At 42.0% G+C, this 14,474-nt stretch overlaps 1 protein-coding gene across 3 annotated transcripts; it reads right to left on the reverse strand.

The window, feature by feature from the left end:
* Nucleotides 1-3,105: 3,105 nt before the first annotated feature.
* Nucleotides 3,106-14,087, reverse strand: ENPP5 (ectonucleotide pyrophosphatase/phosphodiesterase 5 (putative)). Of its 3 annotated transcripts, none has more exons than XM_027663464.1 (4): nt 14,030-14,087; nt 11,235-12,086; nt 7,826-8,002; nt 3,106-6,497 (listed from the first exon to the last, which is right to left on the reverse strand). In XM_027663464.1, the coding sequence occupies exons 2-4, from the start codon at nt 12,079-12,081 to the stop codon at nt 6,127-6,129; spliced, it is 1,395 nt and encodes a 464-aa protein (XP_027519265.1). In that variant the 5' UTR covers nt 12,082-12,086; nt 14,030-14,087; the 3' UTR covers nt 3,106-6,126. The 3 variants fall into 3 exon arrangements, with proteins under 3 accessions (XP_027519265.1, XP_027519266.1, XP_027519267.1); XM_027663465.1 differs by having other exon boundaries at nt 11,235-12,089; nt 14,030-14,085; XM_027663466.1 differs by having other exon boundaries at nt 11,235-12,089; nt 14,034-14,083.
* Nucleotides 14,088-14,474: the final 387 nt, after the last annotated feature.

Genomic DNA, 14,474 nt, shown 5'->3' on the forward strand with positions numbered 1-14,474 from the left:
GAAGACCAGTGCTAATGGTTCTCCTAATTGAAACTCTTGATTCCTTGTTAATGGTCAGGTTGTAACTTGACGTTAAAATTTGATGTAGAAAGCCTTAAATGATATCTTATCTTTCAGAGAGGAGAGGATGTGAGGTTAAATTGTTAATGATAACCCAAAAGAGAACTATGGTTACCGAGTCCTTTTCCTACAAGTTTGATGGTTTTAAAAAATAATTTGAAGTGACAGAGGTACATGGTAGTGTGCAATGTCGTTTCTCTTTCCCAAGCTCCAATTCAATGCAGTTTGGTATTGGCCCCAGACTGCCTTTTAGTGATCCAGCAGGCACTTTGGAGGGAAGGGCTGCTTCTAACTGTCCACAGAAAAAAATATACTGGAGTTTTAGAAATGTGTGGAAGCTTTACTACTTTGTGTCTTCCTTTCTGGGTATTCTGTTATACTGATTAAAAACACAAACCAAAACCTAACTGGTTCTGGTTTCCCCTCCTTCTTAAACTACTAGTTATTACTTACTAGTGCTTTACTCTGGATTAATCTGAGCTTGAAAGAGGCTCAGGCCCCTTGAAAAATCTGTTCTGTTACTGACAGGGTACTGGATTTTAACCTGTTGCTATCCTAGAGCAGTAGCTGGACTGAGCACAGAGTCACTTTCTCATCCTGCCTGAAGTTTAAACTAATTAATTATAGGCACCAAGAGGTCGAGTTAATGAATAACTACAAAGGGAATGTTTTGCAGGGTAGGACCCAGCCTTGGATATGCTGTAAAAGGGAGGACATTGGAGAAAGTTGTTTGTTAGGTTCTCATAATTCTGCTGATTCAGGCTGGGATCCTCAAAAGGTGGTGGAATTATTGGGAGATGCTTTGCATCATCTGTGTTTGGAAAGGCTTGACTAGACTGAATTAATCTTCCCAGCAGACTTGGTCAGATCAAACTGTACTGTCTGTACATGTGAGTTCTGGTGGTTTTTTTCTGGAAGCTAAACCTGATATAGCACAGTGTTTGCTCCACTCTGTTCTCCCCCTTCTCTGCCCTCCCCACAGCAGTTGTCACACAGCCTGTGTTGGATGTGCTCTCAGTTCCTCTGTGCATCCCCCTCACAGGCAGGTGGCAGAGTTACCACCAGGATTTTAATGGCCAGAAATGTAAATGCTGACTGAAGTGCAGTGTGATCTGAAATAGGACTGTTGTTACAGATGGGGAAATCAAGGTCTAAGTGCATTTCTTCTTCCAGCTCTAGGCAGCCCCTTCTGATGAGAATTGCTACAAGCCACTGAGCTGCTGTGAAACCAGATAGTGAGTGGTTGCATTGAGTGGAAATCCCTAACACCCTCTACTCCTCCTCCCTTAGCATGGAGACTAAACAGTGCTACTCTGGAAAGGGCTTAAAGAGGAAATTTAAGTACTAAGAAATAGGATAAACTGTATTCGAGTTGCATTGCTGATCATTTTAATTTCCAAAGATGTGGTATAGTCTGTAACGGTTCTGAGTATTCTTCCTGGCACAATGGGTTTCAGAGTCACTCTTGTACATCCAGGATTTCACACAGATCATGTACAGATGAGGAGAACCTAGAAAAGCACCTCTTTGTCCTTAAGACACAAAGTTTCTTTATTTAAAGATGATTATTTTTTTAAATTCTGGCAAAACACTTCAACTGCCTCATTACAGTTTGTGTTCTATTTCTTATGAAAGCTGGTGGCTGATTTTCTTCCCAAGAGCCTATTCAGAATAAGAACAGCAAAGTTGTGGCTTCTGCTTCCTCAGAGCTGTGATAAAGGGGTGATAGTTTGTGGCAACAGTTAATGACTTGCTAAATAGACACAACTCAGCAATGTTCACACAGGGCACGTTAATTCAGAGGACATTCCTAACACTTAAACTGGCAGTGAAGTTTAGAAGGGGATAGGAGGGATATTTGTAGCCACTGCCTTGCAGTGAAAGCTCCCGTTTCATTATGTTGGCTGTCTCCATAAGGGAATGCAACACTGGGTACAGAAGCCCTAAAACATCCACCCCTTTGGGGTTCTGTGCTTTTTTGGCCATTAGCATCAAGGAAACAGTTCCAGAATTGAGCTGACTTCAACTACAGCTCTGAAACACTGGTTTCAGGGGCAAGTTTAACTTGCTGCCTACACGTTGCCTATGAAAATAAACCAACATATGTATCTCCAAGGATCAGGCCACAGGGACAGATGTTTCCTCTAACGTGCATGGTAGCATTTTTTATTGCAAAAAACCCAGTAATGGAGGTTTGTTAATAGGATTCAGATTAGGATTTCATTATGGAAAAGCTGAGAGCACTATTGGATTTTTCATTTTCATGTGCTTGCAACAATTTTTGTAGCCTACCACCTAATAAATATTTACACCACTTCGACTGTAGGACAAACATGCCATGAAAGGTTTGTACAGCAGCACAGGTATGGTCAACACAGAATCCTTTGCCATTATTTAAACAGGGAAGAAGACTGGGAAATAACCCTGTTAAATTTGCATTTTACAACACAGCAGGACCCAACCGCTGCACATTTGTTCTTCTTCCACATTCAGCTTGTGTTGTTCACACTTGTGACAGGTCTCTGCCCATGACAGGGGGGGCAGTTGAAACCAACCCAAACCATTCTATGATTGTCTGAAAAGTCAGGCTGCACAACCCTTCATCCTACAACAGGCTTGGCAGTGCTGGGTTGATGGTTGGACCCTTATTGTAGAAGTCTTTACCAACCTAAACAATTTTATGAATCTGATTTTTCTGCCTTTTTTTAGTTATTATTTTTCTTGAGACTGCATTTTTTGTAGCAGCATTACTGCATCTCTTTTCCAAGAAAGTCTGGAAGATTTTTTTTGGTGAAAGAAACTGTATTCCCACCATTGGTAACTGATAGCTGGTTTTTCCAGATATAGCAGCAAGGGGGGAAATGAGATCTATTCTAAAAGAACTTTCACTTAAAATTCTTAAGTTCTATCATACTTCCAGTTATTCTTAATAAAGGCATAGACTATGCAGAGCCCAAGAAATATTTGGGATGCAGGAGTTAAGGTCATTCTCCCCTTCAGGTTTGTTTCCCAGAAGCGTTTTTAAATGAAGCCAGCACTCCATGCTTGGTAGGACTACAGCAAAGATGTATTTCAACTCCACCAGTTCCAAACAAGAAGAAACAAAGAAAACATTTGACATCTGTACGCTTCACAGGTCAGTAATGAAACACAACATCATGCATCACTCTTGGTTTCCAAGCTTAAGTTACAAGCAGTACAGAGTGTACTCAAATCCAGTTTCCAATAAACTTGTTTGCACATCATAGAAAGTATCATATACACAGAAACCAAATCCCATGTCCTCCCCACCCAAAAAGATAGTCTGACAAAATGTCACATCAGAGAAAAAATTGCTGTGCTTTCATCATCTGTGCTTTCAATTCCATTAAGCTCACACCCAACAACTTAAAACAGTGTTTGACACCAGCTGGGCAAATATACTAACAAGGAACTACCCAAAAGGTACCTGCAAATACTCCAAAGAACAAAGGAAATGTTTAGCCCTAAACTGAAATACTCAAATACTACAAGATTCCCTTCTTTTTTTTTTACAAAGTTTTATTTTACCCTCCTCAAAGAAGGGCCTCAGTGCAATACAGAACAATGACACACACAATTCTCACATCCATGTCCCCAAATTATTTTGAGTATTATTGTTCCCAAAGCCTTTGTCGCAGGAAACTTACTGCTCTTCCCTTGTTGCACATTTGGACAGGTAAATCTAAGTCCAGGATGACTGAACAACACTGACCAACTCTGTCCCCTCCTTAAAATCAAGACTTACTTTGGCTGATAGAACTACACCTGCCACAATTAAAGGGGGGGGTTAATGAACAACTCTGAGATTACAACCCAGTTATTTTCACATCTGCCATGATTACTGCTATGAAATTGCTGCAATAAGAAGAATTTCTATTAAAGCAGCATGTTCCAAAGTGCATAATTGCAGTAGCTACAAGAGAGGGTTATGGCATCTCCAATTGCCACTGTTATTGCCTTATCCAAGCCTGTAGATCTTTCCTTAAACACACACTAAGGCATAGCTAATGGCCGGCCAGCTCTACTGAGAATCAGCTTTACAGACCTTTTCCTTCAGTGTTTTCTTAAGAAAATGGCAATACAGGAAAAAGACAGTTCACAGCATAGCAACAGCACTGAGTCGGATAAGTTCGCAATATTTCACATATATCTCCCAAACTGAGAGCTGTCTCCCAACAGATCTGCATGTTTCCTGCCTTCCTAAAGCTACTATTACAGCTAAACTTACAGCAGATCCCTTAAGTTGGATTATTTCACTGCCTTCCCTCTCAAGCACTTGCTGAACCCAGGTGTGGCCTCTGGAAACGTCCACATCTGTCTGCAAGACAGGTTGGGGTTGGTGCTAAGCAAATGTCCCTGCCATTACAGAGGAACCCAACAGGTCATCATTAAGTCTGGAATTTAGTCCAGCAAAACGAGTTTTGTACTGCAAACCCTCCCCTTGCAGTACTGTCAGTCACACCGTTTCCTCGGCAGAGCACAACCAAAGCCGAGGTGTTCCCATCCTTGCCCTCTGCTGGGGGCTGTGGATACAGCTATAAATTGCACTTAAAAATACTCAGTTTGCTATTTCTGCATGAATTTTAAAAGTTTCTTTCTCCTTCAGGCATTGTGCTCAGCATCAAAGTGATGAGAAATACTATCTCACAGAGGGAGAAGGGGAAAACTCTGACAGTGAGACAACTTTTCTCACTTCAGACCATGTTTTTCACACAAACCTTAGTCAGCAGCTTCTCACCTACCATTTAAGTGAGCTCACAAAAAAACCCCACAACTACACTAGCAAGAAGATTTATTGCCACACATGAAAGGATCAGAATAATATGTAGCTTTGTTGACTCAGAATTAATATTTTTCCCTGACAGAGGCTTTCCTCCGGAAGAACAAACTCCAGTCTTACACCTTTTTTTTTAATATTAAAGTGTGCTTGTTCAGTTTTAAGAGCATATATGGCTTAAGATTTATATGGCTGCTCCATAAATTGCAACTCGAATCCTGCTTATCCAATTCTAAGGTCCACCAGGCACAGCAGATAAAGCACAAGACACAAGTCAAACTCACAGTAACGAAGAGTCTTTGATAACAGATCAGATGAACACCCAGGAACAGAACTCTGAAACCAGCCTGAATATCCATGTTCCTTAACTGATTCATCTCCCTTAGTCTCTAAGAACCTTCTTATCACAGAAATATAGAAGACTCCATTTGGATATACAGGTGTGGTGCTTGTGTCTTTATCCTGCCAGCTGCATGGAACTTCTAGAAAATTTAGTCCAGTGTACAGGAAATAAAAAACGTGAAGACCTAAGTTTACTTAAAATCATACTTAAAATGGTAAAGACCTGTATTTACCGAAATAATATTTTTTTTAAATTAAGAATCAAGCAGTTTAATACTGATTGCTAAAGGCAATACCACTTAGATTCATATTCTGGGGCTACAATTAACGGAGTAGTTTGAAGAAATATGCCTAATTCTAAATGTAGAGACTTAGCACTCGTGACCTAGCTGAAAAATAATGTTGTTTTCCACAGGATTTAACCCACCAAGTTGTCTGTAATGGTGACCAAGAGCTTCCTTGGGCAGGGCAGTTAAAAAAAAAAACAAAGAAGTTTAGTCCCATTCAGTGACTTGTTAGAATCGAAGAGACTCAAAAAACCTCTCAAGGAACAAAAAAAAAAAAAAAAAAAGAGGGTGGAAATGAAATCACCATTTAATAGTCTGTGAAATGCACCTCAGCTGATGTTATTTATCTAAAAATAGCTATAATAAGGTATTTGAGGTCTGTTGTTACTACATGTCTACATACATAAACAGCTTTCCAGGTTTACCTACAGTATCTTTGACACCTGGAAGATGAAGTGGCTGCAGGGTGAAACAGGAACATGCTCTTTCTCTGCATCCCTGGTCTGTACGTGCCTCAGAGTACCAATGGATCAGCATCCACCTCCTTTTACTCCAGATATTTATGCTGATCCATCTCTTATTACTTATTTTCTCTGTATAAGCTTATTTCAAGCCTCAGACAGGAAATAATCCCAAGTGTTAATGATCTTGCAGCAGTGGCTGGGCAACTTCAGTGTGTAGGATGTGCATGGAATTTGCTTGGGCAAGGACAAAATGCTTAACAAAAACTGCAGTAAAAACCAGAACAAGCAAGCTGCCCAAGAAGACTCCTATGACTGTGGAACAGGTGTCTGCTCCAAAGGCTCCAGGAACTTCAGCAAGGATGTCTTTCACGGAGTTGAGGGAGCCGTTGTTCGGCAGAGGGTCAATACGAAGCAGATGACACAGCAAGGGGTACAAGTCTGTAGCATTCATGACTTCTTTGGTGGCATTCTTTCTGAAAGCAGGCCCAACTGCCACAAAAATGGGATGCATTTCTGGTATGATGTTGTCATACCCGTGGTTACCAACTTGAAATAAAAGATAGAGAAAGGTCAGTATTCTGAAGTTGCAAAACAAGCAACCCTTTCCTAGAATTAGCAGAATGCAGAAAAGGCACAGCCATCAGTTATTCTTGCAAAGGTTTAGAAGAATTCTTTTGATCCATTTGTCTCCTAGCAAATACGAAGTCTCAGAACTACAAAGAGAAAATGGCTTTAAAAAAAAACAACAATGGAGAGCACTATTTGAAAAAAAAGAAAAAGAAAAAGAGCTAGAAAAAAAGGTAAGCTCACAGGGCAGTAACCACTGTCAATGACATGCTACCTATAGCCAACTTTCCTTGATTTTTCTCAAGAAAAAACTCCAACTTTGCAACTGGCCCAGATCTCTTAGAGAAAAATTAAAAAAAAATATGTAGAGACAGATTGTCCATTTGACTCCAAGTTTGACACTTTGTCCAGTTTTGTGCACTATCAACTCATCAACAAGGAAAAGACCTCACTACTGGATCTCCAGTGCCCCTTCCCAGCAGGGGTACTAAAAACTCTGAACATGTAGAACACACAGGCATGAGAAGCTGCTCTGAGCACCTACTGACAAACTTGTTACGTCTTGCAGGTGATGCTCTTTGGAGTCATAACCTGCAGCAAAGTTTAGAAGGTTTTCAATTAAGAAACTTAAACACCAACCACACGACACCTGTATTTTTCCTCCTATGTAACCAAAAAGTTACAGTTTACTGTCTCCATTCTATCTATAATAAATCTCAAAACCCCGAAGTAAGGAACTTAAAATTGGGGTTTTTATTCCTCCATATCACCTAGAATGCATTTTATCCTCTAAGACAAGCAAAAAACACTGGTGTGCAGAAACAAAGACTCTTTGTAGCAACAGAGCGAGGTTACTGTAAGTGTAGCACGCACAAAAGCTGAGGACTTTCAGAAAACGTTTTTGTATTTCCAACCCAACCTTCTCCAGTAAATAAGTAGTACGTGATAAAACAACCCTATTCACCCTCTACTCAACAAATTCAGTTACAACTTTCTTTTTTAATCTCTCAGGAAGTGCTTGTCAGTTTGCTACATCCTGAAAGACCTCAAGTATGAGGCCACTAAAACATGTGACTGATCTTATCTCAGAAAGTCTAATGTTTAAAGAAACACTAAGTGCGGATTCTCCTCCCCTAATAGTAGGGTGCTTCCCATCCCACCAGGGGAGAACAACAGAAATTCTACACACTTCAGTTTTCCCTCTCAATCTTAAAGAAATATAAAAAATGAACATAGGTTGAGACTGGGAGAGAAAGTACCACGTAAGGTTCCTAACTAGCAAACCACCATAAAGACAAGATACTTACCCATAAAAACATCAGACTTATTATGTACAATTTCCCATCCTTTATCAGCCACTGCTAAAATGGGCTGAATTTTACTGTTGTGTTTGTAATGCCATCTATCTGGAATCTGCTCCTTTTTATATACAGTCATGTTGGGATGAGCGTTGGCCAAAGCTTCATATACTTCATCCAGTTTGCCTTCAAAAAAACAAAAGAGACAAAAGACAAAAATTAAACATACCAATATGTTTACTGAACTAACAGTAGTTTAAATACAGCTGAAAGAAGAGGACAAAATGCATTTCCTTAGTGAAGTGAATTTAGTATAATTATACATTACAGTTGTAGGAGACAATGTGTGCACATGTGTTACTGAGAGAAATCCAGAGGATCATTCACGGTAAGATCCCACCTGACACCAGACTTCACAGCCTGTTCCCAAGCAATAAGTGCCCTGCTAATTTTAGAAAAATCCCTCATTTCATAGTTGTCAGAATGTCAGCTTCTCACAGGAATGAGCTAGAAGGCATTCAGTTAAATCCCATGGAAAAGGAACCAACCCCTCCTAGCTCCATGCAAAGCCTGAAAACAAGAAGATAGCTCCTAAACCTGTTCATGAGGTAATAAGGGCATTCAGGCCATATTCTGTCTGTCCCCCAGTTGGCTGTGATGGCAAGTGACACTTTTTATTAATTTTTTTAATTTCAAAGCAGTCTCATTGTTAGCTGCTTTCCTTTAAAAGGGGAAAGAGAGAAGCCACTTTGTTTCTTGGCATTGCTGAATCATCCCGAGCAGGGAACACATGACAAGCACACCAAGGGACAGGCTGGAATGGCAGATGAAGGTGGAACTTTTGGTCTAGAACTGTCAGCCAACTGTATTCAATAACAGCCAACAGCACGAGCTACTCCTCTGTATTCCCAGGGCCTGCTCCTTTCCTTTCCTTAGTCACAGTGAGTGCAAACCCTCAAGCCCTGTACTACCACTGAATAAATAAGCATTTCCCACCCCCAATTCTTTATTTGCTTATTTCCAGTTTCTGAGCTCATCTTTCCAGTAAAAGTCACTTAAGAGCCACAACCAGTTGGACAAGCTGGAACATCAGTGCACAGACAGGAAGAACCAGAACACAGAGACAGAAGGACAAAAACAAGTTCAGGAATTGGCACCTGAGCAAATTTCTTCAATCCTTCCCCTCCATTTGAGGAAAGATTCCTACTGAGGGCTATGCAGTGCATACAACAGACTTATGTGAAATACCAAATCCCTCAGCTGAGCACTTTGTGCACTCAGCTGCCCCACTGGATTGGGCACAGTGTGTCTGCAGGCCCATCTCAGTGACCATTTACAGCCTACGTGGAGTTTGGAACGTACCTCAGGGAAAAAAGGTTGGGAGGAGGTGCCCAATGTCTCTAAAGAAAATGTGTTCATTTTCCCCCTCAGTTTCTAGAATCCAGTATAGAAATTGTGAAGGAAAACTGGAAATACATTAATGTATAATGTTTCTTATCTCAAACTGGCATAAAAACTTGAGAAACACAGTAGAGGTCAAGATGAAACAGCAAAAATACAGATATGATAGAGAGAGTTACAGCAACAAGGGACTCCAATCTAGCATTTCTAGGACTATACTAGTAATAACCTTAATATTGTTATGCCACTTTTCTATATGGGATGGCAGGGAGGAGAAGCCCCAAATACAGCAAACTATGATTTTACACTAAATTAATTATTTTAATTATTTATATCAAATGCAAGGAAAAAAGCCAGCATCAGCAGCTGTGCTACAAGTACTTTCTTTGTGAACATATTATTACTTCCACATGCACTGTAATACACCAGCATGGTTAAATAATGGCTTTAATCCATCTCTCGGAGAAGAAATATGCAGCCAGTTAAACTAAAAGAAATTGCTGCATTTTTAAGCATTCAAACTTTTCCCCAATGTCTCACTAAGTTTTACCATTCCCTTGGCTTAAGCAAGACAAATGGACTAACAAACAGGTGAAGAATCAGTGTTTTGTACTTAAGTGTATGTTAGTTCATAGCTTAACTGACAGTGAAACTCATTGTTTTATAGTAAAAATCATAGCTGCTAACACAGAAGGAAGGAATTTTAGCTGTGCTCAAAACTCAATTCTTGTTTACTGGTAATGGAATAAATACCTGAGTCTCTGGCCAAAACCAAATCCAGGCTATTTCTGAAATCCACTGAAATGGCTTTTTTACTATTCTGTCCTCTAATTGCTGCCTAGATACTGTTTCTTCTCAGCATTTAGCAGACAGGAGAATCAAGTTACACGTCTTCAAGTTCTCATTTACTGCATCAAGGACGTTTCAGCACCAAAGTTTACTTTTACAGCTTTTTTACTTGCTAATGAGAAGGTCCTACTCAACCATCTTGTCTCTATGAGGCTGGAGCTCCCAAACTTGGTTTTTTTATCACCACTGAGGGAAACAGCACTCGAGTGTGCTCAGGCAGCAATGATCTCAGTTTGGACATACTGACAATTTAGTCTGAAGTATTCCTCAAACTAAAAATGACAAGAGACATTTGTTTGCACATAAAAGTCTGCAACATACCCTCCCTACTGGGACATTTAAATACAGAGCACTATCCATTAGTGATGCAAATTTTATAGAATTCTTAAAAAACTCCTTTTCAGAAGGCCACCTTAAAACTCAACTTCCAAATCAGCATTTTTTTGTGTGGACAGGGTTGCTATTTTCCAGGTTAACACACTTGCACCAAATAGTTATAACACTTGATCATCAAAATAAAGAGCAGCACCTCTGCATTAGTGACACTAAACATCAGCTGACACTTCAGCAACCTTTCAGTGACTGCAACCAGACTTCAGATTTTGATTCCAACAATATTCTTGCTCATCATCACAATAAAAACAGTATGAATATAAGTGGATGGCTGTTCAGCATAACAGGGGAAAAAAACTAGTGAACTACAATAGCTGGCAGCTAATCAAATAGCCAACACAAGCTTTCTTTTTATCAAAGCTCCCCATCTGGTCTCAGTTTAACTCTGTTTGAGTTAGAAATATAATTCTTCCACTATGGCTTCAGCACCTTGATGAAAGGCAAGATATGTAACATTCAGGTGTTATCTATCTAGAACACCATTCAGCCTTGATAATGCCATTATATTATCCTACTTCTCACAAAAACTGAAGGATCTTTGGCAACATTAGTCAACAAAAGATAGATTTGCTCCCTTTTCATTTCAGAAAATTAATCCAGGCTTTTGACTGAGCTAGTAAAAAGAATAAAGAAGTGATCCTGCAAGTACTCCTTGTTCAAGGCTGATGTCCTACTGGCATCAGTGCTGCTACCACCACTTCAGTCAGGGAATGATGTCTATAAAGTTTGGATACTTAAGTATCTCTTCAGACAATTTTACCGCTGTAGCTCCTACCTTCTTTTGGCAAAATGGCTACTGTGGGAGAATGGTCAATGACTTTATAGAGCTCTCTGTCCACATACTGATCAAGCTCAATGACCCTCTCTGAGGACAACTCTGACATCCCGTGATCACTGGTGATGATGACATTTATCACACCCCACAGCTTCGCCGCCTTCAGCTTGGAGATGAGATATCCCAGTTTGTTGTCAATATCACTAATTACCGGTCCCATAAGTGGGTTGTCTGGGCCCAGAAAATGTCCCATTTCATCAGGCTGTTCCCAGTAGAGGAGACCAAAGTTTATGGGTTCTTCTGATGTAAACCACTCAATAAGCTTGGCCACTCTGTCTTCAAAGGGAACGGTTTCATTGTAGGGCATATAATGTGTGGGCAACACTCCGTGTATTTTCACGTCTGTTCCAGGCCACATGGCTGCCCCAGATTTGTGTCCTTTCCTCTGGTTCGTTATCCATATCGGGATGGCCTCTTCCCAGAACTTGGGGTTATAGGTATTCATTTTGGTCAGAGAGAAGGTTTCATTCAGAACAGGATCGTACATCTCATTAGCGACGATGCCGTGGCTCTCTGCGTAGAGACCAGTCACCAGGGTGTAATGGTTGGGGTACGTTTTTGTTATGAACACATTGGTGACCTGCTTGACATGAACCCCGTTCTCCATGGCATAATGGAAATTGGGAGTTGAGACTTTATAGATGTAATCCCATCGAAATCCATCAAAAGATACCAGCAGCACTCTGGGCTGGAGAGACAGCGCACTTTGAAGAAATAGTAATAAAATTCCCAGGACTTTCCAACGACAGCTCATGGCTATTCCGGAAGGTATCTTCTGAGGCAACATGGCATCTGCTGAGCAGAGACAGAAGGTTTGTTTGCATTAACATGTTTTGTTAAAGTCATAACTCATACTTAAGAATGAGTAGCTAAAATATTCCTTATGTATTTATATCTTATGTATTCTACAAGAGCATGGACTAGCAGGACAAGGGGGAATGGCTTTAAACTGACAGAGGGCAGGGTTAGACCAGATATTAGGAAGAAATTCTTTACTGTGAGAGTGATGATACTCTGGCACAGATTGCCCAGAGAAGCTGAGGATGCCCCATCCCTGGAATTGTTCTCAGTCAGGCTGGACAGGGCTTGGAGCAACCTGGTCTAGTGGAAGGTGTCCCTGCCCATGGCAGGGTGTTGGAACTAGAGGGCCTTTAAAGCCCCTTCCAACCCAAACCATTCTGTGATTTTAATTCTGTTCACACGACTCAAGGGTATTGACTACTCCTACCTATGACTGGAATTCCTTAATTAACAGCATGACATAATAGGACACATAATTTCTTTCTGCCCTTCCCAAACACCTTCTTGTTCAAAACTCAGTTATCTTCTCAAAGCAAGATAGCTGTAAGAATCCTCACATGGGACTTCCCTGTCTGTAACTGACCTAAAATTTCATGCTTATATTCCCCACTTCTTGCTCAACAGCATCATTTAACCACAAGACCAGATATTCCTCAATCCAATCTTGCACCGATACTCCACACAGTTCCCTTTAGGTTCCCATTTTTTTTCAGCAATCCTCTGAGACAAGTCACTACCAAAATTCAGCTGGAAAACAGTGATTTCGCAATGAATAAAATCATCTTTATCTTCAGAGTACATAACTATCCTAGTTAATATAAAAAGTTATACTGTAACAAGCATCTGAATACCACTGCAGTGACGGAATAGGATCTGTCATTCTGGTAGAATACAAGATACATTCCATGGGAAGTTTTACCATTCCAATTCCCCCGTTCCTCTGATTCTCCTCAATCTCTCTCTCATATATACATTTACACTTGAAAACAGCACAAGCACTGCTGACTGCCCAGAGAGGTTGTGGTTGCCCCATCCCTGGAATTGTTCTCAGCCAGGATGGACAGGACTTGGAGCAACCTGGTCTAGTGAAAGGTGTCCATTCCCATGGCAGGAGGTTGAAACTAGATGAGCTTTACAGTCCCTTCCAAACCAAAGCATTCTGTGATTCTAGGATTTTAAGAACTGCAGGCAGTCAAATGTTACACCAAGCTTGTGTGCCTCCCAAAATTAAAATCCAGGCCTTGAGTTCTGTTAAGAATACACTGACACTTCGGAGATGTAATTCCCCTTTCAGCAAACAGCACAGACCCAAAGGCTACAGAATCTTCCAGTTTCTCCCGACGGAGGATTTCTTCCAGCTGAACATGAAGGAAGGAAGGGAGAACATGCTGCTCTGTCCATCTGAACCCCATCTGCCAAATTAAATGTAGCCCTTCAATTTCCCTTGGGGAGTGACAAATACGGATTTAAGTCCTCTCAAGCAAAATCAAGTCTTTACTTCTGAACTTTACACAGTTAATGATCTCAATGTGACCTATGATTCTATAGATAATAAATGATGGGTGGTTTGTTGTTATTTTTTTTTCCCCAAGGCCTTCCTATACCGGTCTTCCCTGGATACAATCTAAACCCATCTACTGACGCGGGTCTCTCCAGAACTCCGCAGCACAAAGCCCCGGGGACTCGAGGGGCTCTGGGTGGACAAAGCCACCGGTCTGCCCATGTCAGGAGCTGCCACACGGACACACGGACGGACAGACACCGCGGGCCGCGCTCGGCGGCCGCCGGAGCTCAGCACTCGCGAATGCCGAGCCCAGGCCGCCGCTCCCCGCTCGGCAACCCCCAGAACCTCGTGTCAGAGCCGGGCTGGAGGACGCCAGGAACCCCTACCCCACCACCAGCACCCCCGTCTCCGGGGCCGTTCCCCCCGTTACCTGCGGGCCCGCGGAGCAGCGGGTCAGGCTCCGGCACCGCCCCGGGCGCAGCGGCGGCGGCGGCGCCGGGAGTGGCCGCCGGGGCCGTCACTCAGCGCGCGCGGGGCGGTGCCGGGCGTGAGGCGGGTCCGGCCGTGAGGGGGTCACGGAGCCACAGAGTTAATGAGCTTGAGAAGGGTTCTGAGATCGTCGAGTGCAGCCTGTGACCGAACGCCACCATGTCAGCTAGGCTACGGCACTAAGTGTTTCCTTAAACACCGTCCCTGCACCACCTCCTTTGGCAGCCCGTTCCGGTGTCTAATCACCCTTTCTTTCTGTGAAGAAATTTTTCCTGATGTCCAGCCTGACCCCCCCCCCCCCCCCCCCCCCCCGGCACAGTTTGAAGCTGTGTCCTCTTGTTCTGTCGCTTGTTCCCTGGGAGACCGACCCTCACCTGGCTACGCCC

Source organism: Corapipo altera, unplaced genomic scaffold (genome assembly GCF_003945725.1).
Source record: "Corapipo altera isolate COAL_440 unplaced genomic scaffold, ASM394572v1 116, whole genome shotgun sequence".
Taxonomy (NCBI): Eukaryota; Metazoa; Chordata; class Aves; order Passeriformes; family Pipridae; genus Corapipo; species Corapipo altera.